Raw genomic sequence first — 17842 nt, 5'->3', positions numbered from 1 at the left:
GTAAACTTCGTACTTGTATAGCGCACTACTCACCCATTAGGGTCTCAAGGCGCTGTACACATACCGCTGTGGAACCCCTCCTGGCTTTTCCCTGTGAGGTGCCCACTTCTGGGCAACCTCCAAGGTGAAGCCAGGCATCCCAGAGCTGTTGGGGCCGTTGTGAAGATTAAGCAAGCTATTGCCCAGAGTTACAGAGTGGGACCCATGAATTAGATTAGGCACTGATGCGAGAATTATCAGGTCCGAGGAAGTTGAGCCCAAGACCCGCCGAGGCAGGAATTGAACCCTGGTTCCGGGCCAGATTTCTGCATCAGGGTCTGCCGCTCTAACCATTGAGCCACACTTCTCCACTAGTGTGATGCCCTACGTCAAGAAGGGTGCATATGCTCAGGGCCACTGGAATTCTGCAGCAGGACAGGGCCAAATTATGCTGCAGGGTTGAGTAAATTATGCAGCTGGAAAAGGCAAATTATGTGGAATAATACGCACATTCTGTAATACTATTACTTCATTATCTTGTCATGTTTAAATGTGGTAACACTGTTGGGCATTGATTGCACCTCATTACTACCAGTTTAATACCCAAATATGGCAATAAGTAACAGAAAAGCAACCATTCCTGCTTCGCAAAGGGTCTTCCACTGCACGGCAGCAGTTGTCACTTCATTTTTAGTAACTTTTGAACCGTTTGAGCTAGGAACAATTTTTTTTGTTAAAATCTGCAGATTATGCAGCAGATGATGGATTATGTGGCAAATGCAACAAATTTATAACTATGCAAAAATCGCTGCCTGGGTATTCTACTGACTTTCAATGACAGCAACACCAAGCAAAATAAATGAATAAACCATTGATAACCATGGTATGTTAATGAACATAAAAACGGGGTCTGTTTTTGTTTTTTAAGGCTACAATATTCACATTTGATGGTATACTTAAAAAGATTAACAGAGGAGACACACAGGTGCAAACAAATGACATCTTAATATTTCACAATTTCGGAATTACTATGCATGCTGCGTATATGGGGGGATTGAAAGGGGCAGCAATTTTGTTACTTGCCAAAACAAATTGCTTTTGAAGGTGCCTCTCCTACATTCAGGTGCTTTCAACAGGTTAAACCTGATTACTTGACATTTAATATTACTGCTTGCACCTGAAACCTTAGTGGGGTGCTACTTGCAACCTCTGATGCATTCCTACATTTAAACTGACTCCCTAAAAGCAATCATAATTTTTCAGCCCAACATTGGGACAATTTTCCTGATCATATCCAGGCCCACAATGCTCTTCCAGTCTTTCAAAGGCTGATCAAGGCACATTTGCACTAAACCTATTGATGATATCAGCACGATGACATCACCGCCCAGAGACAACTTGGAGAATCGGTACCCTCTGCAAATGCCATCAGTAGTAGAGCTGCTGCCTAGTGCTGGACCAAATGGTTTCCTCATAATAAGACATTGGTGAAATCCGCACTTTAAACAAATTGCCTGGAAAGCACAGTTTAGCTATAAAAAATGCCCAAATTCACTCTGCGGGCAAACCTGAGGAAATGGCAAATTGCTCAGTTCACGCACTTCGTGCGGTTTTCCTGGCAAAATAAGTTCCACGGAGATGCACAAAATGGCCTACGAATCAGACAGGTTTTTTTTTTTTTTTTTTGTGTGTGTGGTTCTTTTTGTTTATGAATTTCGATGGAATTTACGGAACTAAAAATAATTCCCCAAACTTCACTGTTTACTCTAACCTCGCATGCAGCTGCCATGGTAGACCTGGTGAGTCGGTTTCCAATGTGAGACCTGTTTACAATTACCTGTTCTCATGTCATGAGTGATCTGGTGAAGAGATCTGGGATCCACCGGAAGGGTGAGGATTCTTTGGGGCCGCAAATATCACTCCGCCCTATTTTGCAAATCCGCGTGCGTTCCTACACCTGCACTCCTAGAGCTGTCAGATTCCCCAGTCAGCCTGCAAGGGATTACTTGTCTGTTGTCATCCGCTTGTCACGTCGAGGTGCCTAGCCAACATCTCAGGTCAGCGCATGTGCTCATTTATGAAACACATATGGGGTGTCGCCTTCGGGGTCTTGTGGTTGAAGAACATCCCACAGAGAATTAAGCATTTCTGAAGCTCCACAGAAGAACTATTACACACACGAACACAAAGGAGGTCGGAAACGTAATACGCCTCTTTCTCTGGGCAGTGAAAGGCCATGTCTGGTTGGAGATGACATTTCGTTTCCTAGGGCGATTACTTCCATTTGATGCGATAAACAAGCCAGTGATAGTATTTCACTGTTTTAAGGTCTTTTAATGTTTAAAGCAAACTTGTTTTTAAACAAAATTCTTGAAGCAGTACAGAAGACGACACGAAAACTTAACTTCTCCAAATAAAACTTGGTTTTTCCTCGACATATAAGGAGAAAAAACGTGTCTGGCAATTCGGTGCAGAGCTCAGGCCCCCTAAGGGCTGTCCTCCCGTAGCAAGGGTACACTACAAGCACAGTTACTCTTCTTACTAGAGGTGACAGGAACCCAATTGCATAAGGGATACTTAACACGTATTTACGTGGCATGTAACTGATTTCTTTAGATTATTTTAGCAATTGATATTTATTTTACTCATGGTGTTCTATGCTAATCATTTTTGGACATACAAGAACAAGCCATTTTATGAAGCATTTCAACAGATGCAATATGGCTCGATTCTGTAAACACCATTACAAACAACATATCATTATGTGGGAAAGCAAATAATATTTACATAAAAAATAAAATCAAGCTGTCTCAATGTTTTATTAATTGCTGAATAACAAATGCTAACATTTCTCAAGCACCGAAAGTAGAAACAAAAAATATTAAATATAGTTGTTATGATAAATTTGGATTCCTTCCACTGACGTAGGTTACTGAAGTTCTGAAGGTCATAGTTGATACAAAATGAAACCAAGCATCTCTCAAGTGGCTGCCTGACCTGCCAATCACAGCAAGTCTTCGTTGTGTGCTACGTCACTGACCCCATCCTACCGCCCTTGAATTCCACCTTCACTGTCCATAGATAAGCAAGCGTTTAATGCCACTGCGTGAAATTTGAAATAGTGAAGTAGTTACCGTGTTCCAGCACTTTTAGAGGAAACCAGAAGAGGATGATGGAGTGGATCAAGGCGTTGATGCAGTGACCCCAGAAAACCTGCAGGGAAAAAAGCAGAGAGAGTCAGAGGGGCTGCAAAGACACCTGACCATTTCAAAGCCTCAAGAAAGGCTTTATTGTGAAGTTAACTGGCAAAGTATACTGCTTCTCCCAAGCATTAATATTTCTGCAGCTCACAATCCTATTTCTTCATCCATTATTTTTACGCTTTTGCACCTTTCTGCTGCCAGGTGGTTGCAAAGCTTCCCTTACAGGATCCCTTACAGGATCACTGTTTGCAAGTTAACCTTAAATCTTACTGATCAGGGAAGTAAGAACTGAGAGCCTATTTTAGAGCAGGACGGTAATGGCAAATCGGTCAAAAATCGGTAGATCTCCCTTTGACAGAATGTCTTTCCTGGTTTATTTTCTCTAAATGGTGTAAATCCTGCCAGTGGAGAGTCAGCTGGCTCCGACATATTGCCCACAATGGAGCTGCGAAATCCCACCAGGAATGGTGGCAGGTTATCCTCATAGTACTGCAAGGTGCATGGAATCCCTCTCCACCCACACCTCCCACTCCCGCCCATGCATATTTAGGAGACTACTATATATGTGAACGCTGATGAAGAACCAGCACTCTGGGAGCTCATTTCTGTTGCCCACATGATGTGGAGGAAATTCTACCATTTGACATTGGTGTTGTCAGAATTCTCCTTGGGTGTTGCCAAAAACATGACACCTTCTACAGCAGATAACCTCCACTACTTTAGTTAAGAAGCCTCCAAACCCCTGGTGGCATTATACACATTTAGGAGAGCTTTTCTCCACTGCCTATGCAGAAGAGGGAAATCTGCCAACACAGTAGATGGAAAATTCACTGCACACTCTCCAAATCTTAAAACCTGCCCCTTGTCAATTCCAATATTAGATTAAAACATGTCCTGATTTATACTTATGTGAAATAAAACAGAACTAGAATGAAACAATGTAACTGTAGTGTTTCTTTTACATGGAATGCAATTTGCCATATCATACGATCTACCAGCAGGAACAATCTAATTTCCTGTGGGTTTAAATTGCATATTGCAAAATGTATTTTTCAGGCTCTTGCAATTGCACTGGCCAAAAAAATCAAAAGCGAACAAAGTATTTTGGGTCAAGTTTGTTCCTGACACAGATTAGAATCCCCCAAACTCTTTAAAACCAACAGAAAAGGCAGTGCTCCTCCCCGCTCGGTGTCCTTTTAGCCTTTCCAAGCAGAAGACAATCTCAATTAAACAATTATGGGTCAATTATTTTTTATGAAGAATCCCTAGGGCATAAATACATGGCTTTTCATGGACACGTTTTATTACAACCTAGATTTTACCTATTTATCGTTCATGTGAATAGCTAAAAAAATACTAGAAACTTAGGGCCTCATTTAGAGTTTGTAATATATTATTTAGTCCGCCAGGGCGACCAAGTAAAATTCTCCATCATTCTGACAGAGTAACCTTACCCTGAATTTAGAGATGTTGATCAGCGCAGGGTACATCTGTTAACATTGACAGGAACCGCCCTCACAGTGGTTACTGACAATATAGTCGATATTTGACAGCGGGTACAGTCAAAATAACAGTACTGCCCGTCAAACATTTCACATGTTTTTACTTTTTCCAAATTGAAAAAAACTCAGAAATCAGGATTTTGTTTTGGAAAAACAACAAAAACTAATAACTCACAACACCATGGGAGTTTCCTCCCATGGTGTGGGAGTGATCTAAACCTTTTTACTTTCCATTACCGTGACTTTTTTCAGGCAGTAAGGTAAAGCAAAATCTGGTCATTCACTCAAAATTGGGCGGGCGAGCGAATCGCCACACCACTGATGCGCTTACTCTATTAGGCTGTCGGGGGAGTATGTCAGCTATTGCAACAGAGTAGTTTCCTTGATTTACATTCTTAATGTCTGTCTGTAAATCATATGGGCTGATTTGAGATAGGTGGAGAGGGTGCTCTCCCCCAAACTCGAATAATCCCCTTGATTTTCACATTTAGTCATGCCTGGCCTTCATTAGGACAATTTAGACTTCAAAAAAGCGTACATCACAAGCATATCAGAAGGTCAGCTCTCTTCTGCAGCACAATCATTTCAAAGCATTTCAGTGAATGTACTGCCAGCCTGCAGGGCCACTTACAACCTTAAAGTAATAACACATGCATAAATACCCCTGTGCCAATGGCATCAGTGCTGAGCATTGAGGTCAGTATTACAGTAAGGGCATGCTGGACCTGTTTGCTCCACAGCACGCCTTTAACTAAGTGAGCTGGGCACAAACAGGGATGGTGCGCCCTCTTACTGATATTGCGCTGTCCCAAGGGAAGCTATAAACCTGCGCTGCCCAGAGTGCAGTGCATTAGTGAAAGATGGGCCAACTAATTTAAGCCGTTGGACTGCCTTACAAATTCCAAGAGGGACCCAGCCAGCATTTTTATGGGGGACAGAGATCAGTCTACTGGCAAGTGCAATACGTTACTGCACCTGTCTGTAGGGGGGGTGTCTGTAGAAGTCAATAGGACCTTGATTCCACCCCAAAGGAGCACCCTTGGGGTGCACTGGTTGTGTACCACCTCTTTGTGGCAGTGTGCCTCCAGACGGCCGCTTGGCCTGTGTATCTGCGTCCATAATATAGTGTGAATGCAGAGGCAGTGTGTTTCCATGCACATTAGCCACACATCTTTAGGGTAGTGCTGGCACTTCATGTGTGCTTCTACCATCTGTATTACAGATGGGGCCACACAAGTATCTGCAGCCCCTTCTGCAATGCCTACGTGACTCAGAGGTTTGACCCTTGTGCCCACACGCCATTTTTCATAATTTTGTTCCCTATTGTATTTGTTCACCTGGTTATGACCTTGGTGATAAGTAATGGGGAAGAAGAAGAGCAATCTGTTCTTGAACTGGGTGTGCTAAATTAGTTACCTGCTGCTCACTGTCCTGCAAAGACAGTTACTTCCACCTGGGATGGTACTCTGCAATGTATGAGGTTGAGAAAAAAGGCTGGTGACAAGTCAGAGAGAGAGAGATTGATCAGGCCTGTGGTGGATCAACCAAGCACACTCTCCACATCCTACAAAAGTGCCTCAGTAAAGGCAAATTACTTGCTTGTAATATTGGTTATTCAAATCTAGGTCTTCATCATCACACCCTTTATGATGTGTGGAACTACTTCCCCCGAGACTGAGCACTGGTCGGAAATAAAGTTTTTCTTGTGTCTTTTAAACAATTATTTTTTCCTCCGTAATTGGTAGTTTATGTGCATCCCCTCTTGGTCCAAAAGATCCCTAAATACAAATCCTGTGAGACCAAGACTCAATAATGAGGTTAAAGCCAACAGAAGGGAGGGAGAATGGGCAAGAACAACAGAAGGGAGGAAGTACACGCAATGGCTGACATAAGAAGCACCTCGACTTAGACTGTCAAGGAATACTTAGAAGAAGGAAGGTAGATAAATGAGCCATCATTTTCCTCTTTGCAGTCATTGTAAAAGGAGGATGTAGCCCCAAAACTATTTCATATGCCTTGACCACAGATTGCTTTGCTAAGAAAACATAAAAGCAATTGTGCTGCAAACATTATGGATTCCTCTGCAACAATAATGGCTGAACTATCATAAAACACATCTGTACCAAATGCTGATGACTGTGAGTTTCCCCTGCAATTTATAGTGAGAGATAAAACCGTGAGAAGCCCAAGTCGCTGCATTACAATGGTTTCACAGGGACACAACAGAAACTGGCCATACCTCTTGCTGAGGTCCACGGCATCTTCCATGGAAGCGGCACCCCTTCCAGCTCATAAACCACCAAAGCAATTATAAACAGCCATCTACAAAGGGATGCTACAGGTGTCCTCCTCGCTTTACCTCATGCCCCAAACCTCACACAAGAAATAAATGCCCAGGATTGAGATATTCAACCTTCGTAAACAGAAAATGCCCTGTGAAGATCTGAAGCATCTAAAGCTTCAGCTGATGATTCCTCTGGAAAAGGATGGCATTATCAAAAGAGTATTACTATTTCTATTATCTGATGGAGCAAGGAAGCTGTCTGTTGAATATACCCTGGATCTGGCTGCTGGACAATCCTTGTTAGTAAACGATTTCAGACATGATTAATGTCGACGAAGGGTCCAACGTTTTCGGGCCGATGGTTTGAAGTAATTGTAACTAGGAAAACAAGTTAAACAGATGGAAAGAATAATTGTACTTCCTCCAGGGCACAAAGGATGCTAACTGAAGAGTATACACAGCAGGGGCAGTTATCAGGAATGGAGAAACAAATCGGATAATTCTTAATCACAAAACTGCAAAACAGTTGTGAGGCTAATGAACTGAGCGGTAATGTTTTGAGTGGTAATGTATTGAGAGGGGAAGTGAAGCACCCCTAGTCCCATAAGACCATATATAACTTTGAGCCATTGGTGTGACCCCACCTCCTGATGCAGAAGTTGAAGCACACAAGCCACCAAAGCTAATGTTAAATCTGCTTCTAATGATGCCCCAAAGGTCAGCTCAATCCTTACCTTATCCATAGCTTTCATCAAGGTCTAGAGACTTTTGAGAATAGACAGACTCCATCAAAGGAGACATATGTCTCTACCAAAGTGGAATTGCATTGGACAAAAAGCTGATTTTGATACTACCTCCATCACCTTCACCTTTTTGTGTACCGGATCAGCTAGATAGACATATTAAAGACCTTGTATCCCAAGTGTGGGGAGTTCTGCATCACATGCTATTCAAACTATAATGCTTAGTAAAAAAGCAGGAAAATGTGGCATGTTTATTTCACTCCATTCTTTACATCTTTCTTCTTCAGGCACACAGGATAACTCAGCAAGATTCAAATTGTCCCATATGCAATGCAATACCATAGCCAAGTCAGTCTTTTACACAATCTCAAGTCTTCTTCAGGTACCCACAATTTATTGTAATTATCCCTCATATTGTCCTGCTCTCACTCTGAATTGGCCTGCTTTGATGAAGGCCATTATCTTCTGTAAAGTTGTGGTAACCAAATTCCAAATGATGTGCTGCAAATCAGCAGAAAACCATTACTGCAGTGAAAGGTCTGAAGACCAGTCATATTGGGCATGAATAGGCTTGCTGGTTTGGGTTTTTTTCTGGAGTGAAATCTGCTTTTACTTTGGTTTGGTGGTTTTAGGGTGATTCCTTCCTAGTGATGAATGATCCACAAAATACCTTATCCGAGATAAAATGGGTTGCACAGCAACCCAACAGCCAATCATGACTCTGGGGCACTCGCCCTCCTCCCTTTAAAATATATGTTTTAGCCCCTAGGGATGGGGTCCCTGAGGCCACTATCATCTTGGGATGGAGATTATGTGTCCCCCTCCCTTCACCAGCCCTGGAGATCGGGTTCCTGGCCCCCTTAGTGGCTTGGGGAGGCAGGCTGCAAGCCCCCTCCCCTTAATTAAGAAACAAAACAAATGAATTCCCCAGGAGATGGGGGTCCACTGAACCCAATGTGGCCTGGGGCGAGGGGAGACCACAAGCCCCCACTCTTAAAAAAACACAACTGCCCTTGGGTGTGGGGGCCCCAAAGTGGATTGAGGAGGGGGCCAGGGGTCCCCTGCTTGACAAAAAATTTCCCAGGGCCAGGGCTTGCCCACAGGCTGTGCGCAGCGATAGTTGGCTATACATATGATTATAAAATACTACTTTACATTAAAAAAGACCCTAAAAATTAACTGGAAAAACCAAAGGTTTTAGTGATGTTACAGTTAGGTGAAAATTTCATTGACAACATAACACTTTAAACTAAAAAAACACTGAAATTGACCAGTAGTTGGCTCTAGTAACTATACCCCATGCCCTAAGGTAACTATAACTTGTGCCTTCGTCATGTACAGCTCACATATTACACCACTCATGACATGTTCTATACCATCATTGCAACATTTCAAATTACATCATTGAGGTACAAACTGTGCATGGAAGGGGTGCAATTTATAGTTACTAGACATACCTGCAACTGGTGAATTTCTGTGTTTTTTTGGTTTAAAATGTTACATTGTCACTGAAATATTCAACTAATTATAACGTCGCTTTAACCAACCATTTTTTTTAGTGAATAGATATGCAAAATGCAATGTACAAAGATACCTATTTCCTAATAGTGATTCCACCAAGGGCATGTGTGTGCTCTATTGCAAGCAAAAGAAAAGCATTTTGGGGTGCTTTTTATAAATTGCACCTGGTTACCATCGACTTCAAGTCAATAGTAATTGCATCTCTTAAATGCTCAAGTCAAATTTAGGAAATACATAGTACATCAGAATAGGAATCGCAAATAAGAAATACATTTTTGCGATTTCCTATCCTGGGAATCACAAATTGCGATTTTTACAGGGTAGAAATCGCAGTTTGTGATTCCTTAAAGGGCTTTTCAATAAGAAAAGCCCATTTTGCATTTCTTAATGGCCCAAAATAGCGATTCGGACCATTAAGAGATGCAAACTGGCTTTGTACATCTGGCCCTATAATTCATGCCCTAAGGTAACTATAACTCACGCTGCCGCCATTCACAGTTTTCTCCTAATTTTTTTTACTGCAAATATTACATTGATATTATCAATTATGTTATCAAAGATGTCATGAGTGTTGCAATATGTGGGTTAATTAGCAGTGCCTATGGGCATGAGTTATAGTTACTGTGGCCAGGCCTGCAGCCAACCCCCTATAACCACCCAACCCCACATCACGCACGGCCAAATCCCTCAGCAGCAGTTGACAAGAATGAACCCACTTGTCACAGTCACTACTTGAGATATTGCGCTAAAAAGAAGCAAGGATGCAAACACCTCCATGTAAGTTTACAGATAACTTTTCAAAGTGAAAAATGCAAAGAAAAAAACACTTGTTTTGCCTTGACCATGCAGAAGAAATTAGGATGATTAGTACTTTACAGAAGAGGACATGACACTTGGGCGGCTGCTTTCTTTATATCTGTAAGTGCTTACCGTTGAGGTTTAATTTCTGTGAATAAGCATCCTGCCAGAGGAATAATGCCATGCCTATTTATCCAATAAGATACACCATTTTGTGCAAAATGTCTACCCAAATGGAATACTTTGTACTGGCTAATTTGTAAGTGCTACCTTTTTGGGTAAATGTATAGTGCATCACCTTCCAGTAGTACTGCTGCATAAAGGATGTAGAGGAAATGTATTCAGTGACCTTGCAAATGTGAATTTTCCTGAAACATCTTCTTCAGGTAACTTTACAAGGTGGAGAGAAAACGACATGGAGACCATGGAGGTGGGTGAGGGGGAGGGTCCTGAAGGCCCCGTGGTCCCAGCCGGCTCCTGTTTCCTGCAGGAGCGGGCATTGCTCCCGCAAGCTGGGAGCTGCTTCTTCAAATAGTAGCTCTCTGCTTGCGGAAGCAATGTTTTAATCTCTTTCCCTGCATGCATATTTGCATGCAGAGAAAGAGATGAAAACTCTGCTTTCAGCCCCATGGCCACAAGCGGGGGTCATGAGGATCTCCTCCATCTTTTAAATTCTGACCCAGAGAGGTGGTGGTCCCCAGGGCTGGAGGTCTATAATGTGGCCCTCCCGCATACTATCAAAACTTAGCCCTAGGGATGTGGTGATCCCCAGGGCACTGGGGGGTCTACAGGACCCCCCTTTTATTCTAAAAGTGTTTTTCCACAGGGAGGTGGTGGTCCCTGGAGCATGGGGGGCCATGTGGCCCCCTGCATACTATTAAGTTTAAGCCCCAGGAAGGTGGCGGTCCCCGGGACTTCTATAAGCCCTAGGAGGGGAGCCCTGTGCACCCACTCCTATTTTGGCCCCTTTTATTTTATTTTTTTCATTTTTTTGTTTTTAGACTCGGCTGAAGGCGAGTCTCAAAATGGTTGCCAACACTTCCTGTTTGAAGTGTTGCCAGCCAGTCAGATCTCTGCAGAGATCGGCAATATTTGCGAAGTCGTCGCCACCCTAAATATACAAATTTGGATTTCCTTTAATTTCTCCTAAACTACTGAACAGATTTATACCAAATAAAAAAGGCTCAAATGCGTCCAAAAAGCTACCTTTCTGCCAAATTTGCTGCAGGTGTGTCTAAACAATCTATGGGAATGAACATCGGAAACACACTTTTTTTTACCCCCCTTTTTTTCTTGGTCTTCGCTTGATGGATCATCCCGAAACTTTCCAAGCAAAACAAAACCCTAGAGGGCACTTTTTGTGGAAAATTGCATGAAGATTCCTCAAACGGTGCCAAAGATATAGGCAAGTCCAAAAACACTTTTTCTATGGAAACTCGGTCCTAACTATAACTACCTATTGGTGACTTCCAGAATATATATAATCGCGGTAATCCGTAAAGCGGGGCTGAGAAAAAAGGGGGGCCCCAAAAGGCAAAATCCCCATGCTTTTTCCATCGACGTCTTCAGACAAGGCTACAGCAAAAACTACTTTCCAGGAAGAAGCTGAGGTAGATGATTTTTTGGGGGCAAATTTTTGTGAAGATTCATCAAACGGGGTCAAAGCTATTAGCAAACCTAAAAATGTTTTTTCTATGGAAAAGCAGACCTAACTATAATTACCAGGTTGCCATAGAAAAAGCATTTTTTGAGTTGCCTATATCTTTCCCGCCATTTGATGAACCTTCATGAAATGCTCCCCAAAAAGTTCCCAGAGAATCTTGTTGTACATGGGGATTTCCTGGGAGATCCGTCAAGCGGGGACAGAGAAAAAAGGGGGTGAAGGGGTCAGAAAAGTTGTGTTTCCCATGTTAATTCCCATAGGGATTTTGACACAACTACAGCCCGAACTGCTGAATGGAATTACACCAAATTTGGCAGAAAGGTAGCTCTTGATCCAGAAAGAAGCCTTTTTTTGTCTGGTGTAAATCCGTTCAGGAGTTTTTCAGATATCTAGAGGCACGAATAATTCACACATAATAACAAGCTCATGCAGATAAATGCACAGCTCTGATTGGCTGCCAAAACTTCAACCAGAAAGTGTTGGCAGCCATCTTGGGACTCAGCTTCAGCAGAGTCCCACAAAAAGTAAAAAAACAAAAATAAACCAGACAAGGGACCAGGGTGGAGTCACCCTGACCCCTTAGCTCTGGTGCTGGGTTCCCAGAGGGACCACCGCAGAGTAAAAAAACATTTAAAAAATGTTTTTCCCATGAATTCGCAACTGACCAGGATAGTGACGTCATTTGAGATGTCATCAGTGATGCCACTGGCCATGTCATCAGTGATTTAATATGTGTGGTCATAAGCAGTGCATTAAGGGGGCGCAAGTTATAGTTAGCTCAGGTAACTATAACTGCTGAATTTCTATAGTTTTGTACTTGTGAAATGTGAGCCTATCTAGAACCTTCCTGTAACCTTTGTTTTTTCAGTGAATATATATATACACATGCACAGCACACACACGGACACTTGAGGTGAGCCAATTTGGAGTATCAGTAATGCTGTAGATGCCCTCAATATAAAGGAGCACCTCTCTACCTGAAGATTGGAATTCACCCAGGGTTCCCTACCTGCATTTTGCATAATTTATGCAGCACTGTAACCCTAAATGGGCAATATTTGGACATATAGCCCATGCTACTTTGTGCCTGAGCAAAACTATACTTTTCCCATGAGCTCAAATGAAAGTCCAACACATTATATATGGTACAAACATATATATGTTGCAAATGGGTTTTGTCCATCTAGTCCAACAGGTTTTTTCATTTATTGCTACCTGTTTTTTGGACCTTTACTGTGAGTGAGTCTCACTATGCGAGTCTTACGGTAAATTCATGGTCAAGGGACTGGGAGTGTTTGTTGTCAAAGTAAGTGAGAGTGTCTACTTTTTAAGATGAGGCCACTATGGCAGGGGGGCGTGGCCAACATGGCGACCGGAGCGGCAGCATAAACTGCAGCTCCGATCCCCGGCCCTTTCAGATATCCTGACAGCGGCGCCTGTTCCCCCTTTTAAAGGTGACAGGCGTCGCCCATTCAGCCGCCCGGGACCTGCACTCGTAGCCGCGGCTACATATTGGACGACACAGCCGCTCTGTATGCTGTGAGTGGACCGCCGTGCTGCCGGGCCCATGGCCGCGGCTGCAGCCTGCGCGGACGCTGTCTGGAGCCGCGGGCCACCTCCTGGGGCTCGGCGTCGAGTGCCGGAGCCGTGCCCGAACTGGAGACAGCAGCGGGGAGGCACCAGCCTTGTCGATAGCACCGGAGGCAGGCGCTCAACATCTTACTACCGTTTGGGGCGGCGGCGCCGCTGCGAGGCTGGGCCCGTCGCGGTGCCGCACCCCGCCCGCTGATGCGAGTTTAAGCCGCCTATGCCCTCCGTGCTGAGGCGCTGCCGCTAGTGACCGCGCCCCGGATCCCCCGCTCACTGGGAGTGGGCTCGTCCGATGCCCACCTGTGCCCCGAGGCTCAGAAGAGCTGTGACCTGCCCGGGTGAGGCCTGTTGGAGCAGAGGCCTCAAGGACGATGTGTAGCCTGGCAGCCAGGCCTTAGGTTCTGCCAATGAGACCTCAGGCCTGGGGCCCCATTCGGAACTCGTTTTAACTTCACCATAGAAGCCCACGCAGCACAACAAACCAAAGAAAGGAAGAAGGAAAGGGGAAAAGAAGAAAAAGGAGGGAAGGAAAAAGAAGGGAGGAAGAGAGAAGAAGGAAGGGGGAAAAAAAAAAAAAAGGTGAGCCTTTCGTCGACATTAATCGAGTCGCGGCACGAGAATAGGTCGACTACCTCTCTCCAGACCAACTTACACGGAGCAGTTTGAGGCGCTAACAAGGCACATGAGGTACCGCCCCTGACCCTCCGGGCCCTACATAATATTCCCCATCAGCGCAACCAGCCCCAAGCCGTGCAAGCAACCGCCAATATACTAGGCCCTTACCCATCTTCCTTCACTGGCCTGTTATCGCTTTGTCTGGCTTCAGCGCCCAGGTTGAACTAAGCTGCGGTGCGCCCCCTGATTCGGCCGTATACGACACTTCCCACATCTCTGCTGCTCCGGCGCCCCTGCATGGTTGCTGGGCTTCACCGCTTTACGTGGATATAGGAGTATAACATGCTTGGCCCCCCTGCTGACAGGAGTCCGGAGACGCACCATGCATACGGCACAGCGCTAAAGCACTCTGCTAACCACCAGGAACTAGTCTGATCGCTTTACTACCACGAATCTGAACACTTGGCCCGCAAGCGGTTGCAGCGTTTCCCAAACTTCGCGCGACACCCAACTGACTCTAGCATGTCGCTTCTGGCCTTCAATAGTTATCCATAGCCCTCTGGAACCGGGCTCTCACAACGCCGCAGCTTACTTGTCTGTCTGCCCTGCCTGCATCGCCCCCAGCCGGTCCTACTCCGTTAGTGACCACCTGGAACCGCACTCACCAAATGGTCAAACCAAAAACCCCACGTGCACCTCCGGGTAGAATGGACTCCAGCACCCTCCCCTCCTCTGAGGCCCACGTCACCATGCAACTGGCTTTGCAGAAGATGGAACTTACCTTACAATCACACATGTCACAGTTTGAAAAGATATTGCAAGCCATCCTAGACACCAAGTCCACCCTGGAAGCCAAAATAGGCTCGGTGACAGAAGATGTCAACATACTGCGCACCGACCAACACGCACTGGCTGACAGGGTGTCTGAACTGGAAAAAGACTCCGTATCCCTCCCCCGGTCTGTGAAAGACCTCCAATCGCAATTGACGCACTTAACAACTGAAGTGGACTTCTTAAAACATAGAGCTGAGGATGCAGAGGGAAGGTCCCGTCGCAACAACATTTGCCTGGTGGGGTTCCCTGAGCGTGTCGAAGGCCCCAGGACAGAATTATTCGTAGAACATTGACTCACGGAAACAATTCTTAAAGACAATTTCCCGAAGTTTTTCTCCGTTGAGCGTGCCCACAGGGTCCCTGGCAGACCCCCCCACCTGTTGCGCAGCCTCACCCGTTGATAGCAAAACTCCTTAATTACCGCGATAGAGACCTCACCCTACAGCTATTCCGCAAATCAGGCCCGATACACTTTGAAAACGCAGAGATCACAGCTTATCCAGACTTTACAGCAGAAGTTCAGAGGAAGCGGAGTTCTTTCTATCGTGTTAAAGAACACCTTCGCAAACACAACATCAAGTATGCGTTGCTGTTCCCAGCCAGACTCCGTGTACAAGACGATACACGGGTACTCTTCTTCACTACACTGGAAGACGCCTGGACCTGGCTACACGCTAAGGGCCTGGCCCACCCGATAGACACAAGCACTCCGGGGGAGAATTGGTCCTCTCCCAAGACAAGGTGCAGGAAATGCAAAAAACAAGGCAGGGAAAGGGAAATTGCACGGCTCCTCGTCTTTTGCTCGAGGGATTGCGATCTGGATTGCCCCTGGGGTCCCACTCAACGCATTTCGAACACAATGCGACCCAAACGGTAGATACGTGATACTAGAAGGTGTCCTTGATGGGTCCCCCTTAGCGCTAGTAGCGCTATACTCCCCAAATTCAAATCAACGCAACTTCCTGAGAACGCTCACCACTGGTGACCTTAGTGACCCCACATTAGAGTGCATATGGGGGGGCCACTTTAACAGCGTCCTAGACACTCAAATAGACCGCTCATTTCCCCCACTCGACACGGCTCCATCCAATCGTGCCTCACTAGAACTAGCAAACTGGGCCTCCAATAATGGTTTGAGAGACATCTGGAGGGTCGGTCACACCACCCACCGTGAATACTCTTATGAGAAGTTACATACCAGAATAGACACGATTTTCGTATCCGCATCCGTAATCCAGAAAGTGTGCAAGACCAAGTACCTGGTACGCACCATCTCAGATCATAACCCGCTCTGCGCAATATTGGCCTGGGGCCGCACACACACTTGCATACCAACATGGCGATTACAGACAGAAGCTCTTTCAGACCCCCCCCTTCCACGCAGAATTGTCCAAGCGACTGTCAGATTATTTCTCTCTGAATAAAAATACAACCTCATCTCGTGCTATAGAGTGGGATTCCCACAAAGCGGTAATACGCGGACACTGCCTTGCGGTCACAGTGGGGGTAAGAAGGACACTCACCAAAGAGCTACAAGTTCTGGAGGTTAAACTCCTCAAAGTGGAGGTTGAGGTTTTCAGGAACGAGTCCACACTGGCAGCACTGAATTCGCTTAGAGCTGCCCATAGAGAAGTAGACACCAGACTATGTAAGCATGATTACAGACACTACATGACACAACAACACGCTGAGGGGGATAGATCAGGTAGACTGTTAGCATGGCTGACTCGCCAACCCTCGCAACCCTCACCCATAGGTGTGTTACGTTTGAACTCGGACAACATCATCAACACCCAAGTAGGAATTAACAAAGCCTTCTCTACATACTACCGTGCCCTATATACGCCTCCTTCCCCCCCATCGGAGCAGCAATTAGTTGACATATTATCACTCGTTTCCCAAAACCAACACATAATTGACAATGCAGACACATTAGACGGTCCCATTACTATAGAAGAACTGCGCTTAGCTCTGTCACAAATGGCACACAGCAAAACCCCTGGTTCGGATGGCCTACCGGTAGAGTATTTCAACTCCCATGCTACTCACCTCCTACGACCACTCATAGAGGTATTCAACAAAGCACGCAATAAACTACAATTGCCAGACTCCATGTGCGAAGCTCTGATAGTCGTCCTTCCAAAGGCAGGCAGTGACCCGCTTGACGTTAAATCATACAGGCCACTCTCCCTACTAAACACAGACTGCAAACTACTTGGAAAAATATTGGCAAATAGGTCACTCCCCTGCCTACCAAACTTAATACGCTCTGATCAGTCTGGCTTTATTCCAGGGAGAAGCACCTTTTTAAATATTAGAAGACTGATCCACATAATGCATAACACCACAGAATTAGAAGCGGTGGCCATCTCCTTAGAAATTGAAAAAGCGTTTGATACGCTAAGCTGGGACTATCTTATGCGCACACTCAATGCGTTCGGTTTCGGCCCTGGTTTGACCAGATGGATCAAAACGCTCTACTCCAAACCCACAGCTCGAGTCAAAAATGGACGAGCTATCTCCGAAGCATTCCCCATAGGCAGAGGCACCAGACAAGGTTGTCCATTATTCCCCTTATTATTCGCAATAGCCATGGAACCATTACCAATTAAGCTACGTAGCTATGCCCGCATATGGGGCATCACTGAATCCAATACACATCATATTATATCCTTATATGCAGATGATGCCCTGATATACCTGTGTAATCACTCCACCTCCATGGCAGGGGTGATGCTAATACTGGACTCCTTCGCACTCGCCTCTGGTCTACGTGTTAACTGGTCCAAGTCAAGTATTTTCCCTCTCACTCCCATACCAATCGAATTTCACATGGTTCTACCGCAATATCAACTGCCATGGTCACACACTACTTTTAAATACCTCAGGATACAAATTTACCACTCCATTGCCGATCTGAAAGAGGGCAACATTGACAGGGCACTCAGTTCCACCCGCAGCTCACTGTCATTCTGGAGCTCACTTCCTCTATCCCCCATGGGTCGGGTAGCCATAGCCAAAATGCTCATCCTTCCTAGGTTTTTATATTACGTTACCGCCCTTCCATTATGCCTACCACGTTCGTTCTTTCACAAACTGCACTCATTACT

At 45.1% G+C, this 17842-nt stretch overlaps 1 protein-coding gene across 1 annotated transcript in view; it reads right to left on the bottom strand.

Annotated features, from left to right (window-relative positions):
* The window catches only part of ATP8A2 (ATPase phospholipid transporting 8A2), a 1954943-nt gene that overhangs the window by 557207 nt on the left and 1379894 nt on the right, over window positions 1-17842 (bottom strand). Inside the window, exon 30 of the mRNA XM_069202231.1 lies at window positions 3114-3192. Within this exon, the coding sequence (XP_069058332.1) occupies window positions 3114-3192 (79 nt within the window). The remainder of the gene's footprint in view (window positions 1-3113; window positions 3193-17842) is intronic.

Source organism: Pleurodeles waltl, chromosome 8, assembly GCF_031143425.1.
Source record: "Pleurodeles waltl isolate 20211129_DDA chromosome 8, aPleWal1.hap1.20221129, whole genome shotgun sequence".
Classification (NCBI taxonomy): Eukaryota; Metazoa; Chordata; class Amphibia; order Caudata; family Salamandridae; genus Pleurodeles; species Pleurodeles waltl.
The sequence above is the reverse complement of the archived record's forward strand: the minus strand, read 5'-3'. Positions and strand labels throughout refer to the sequence as shown.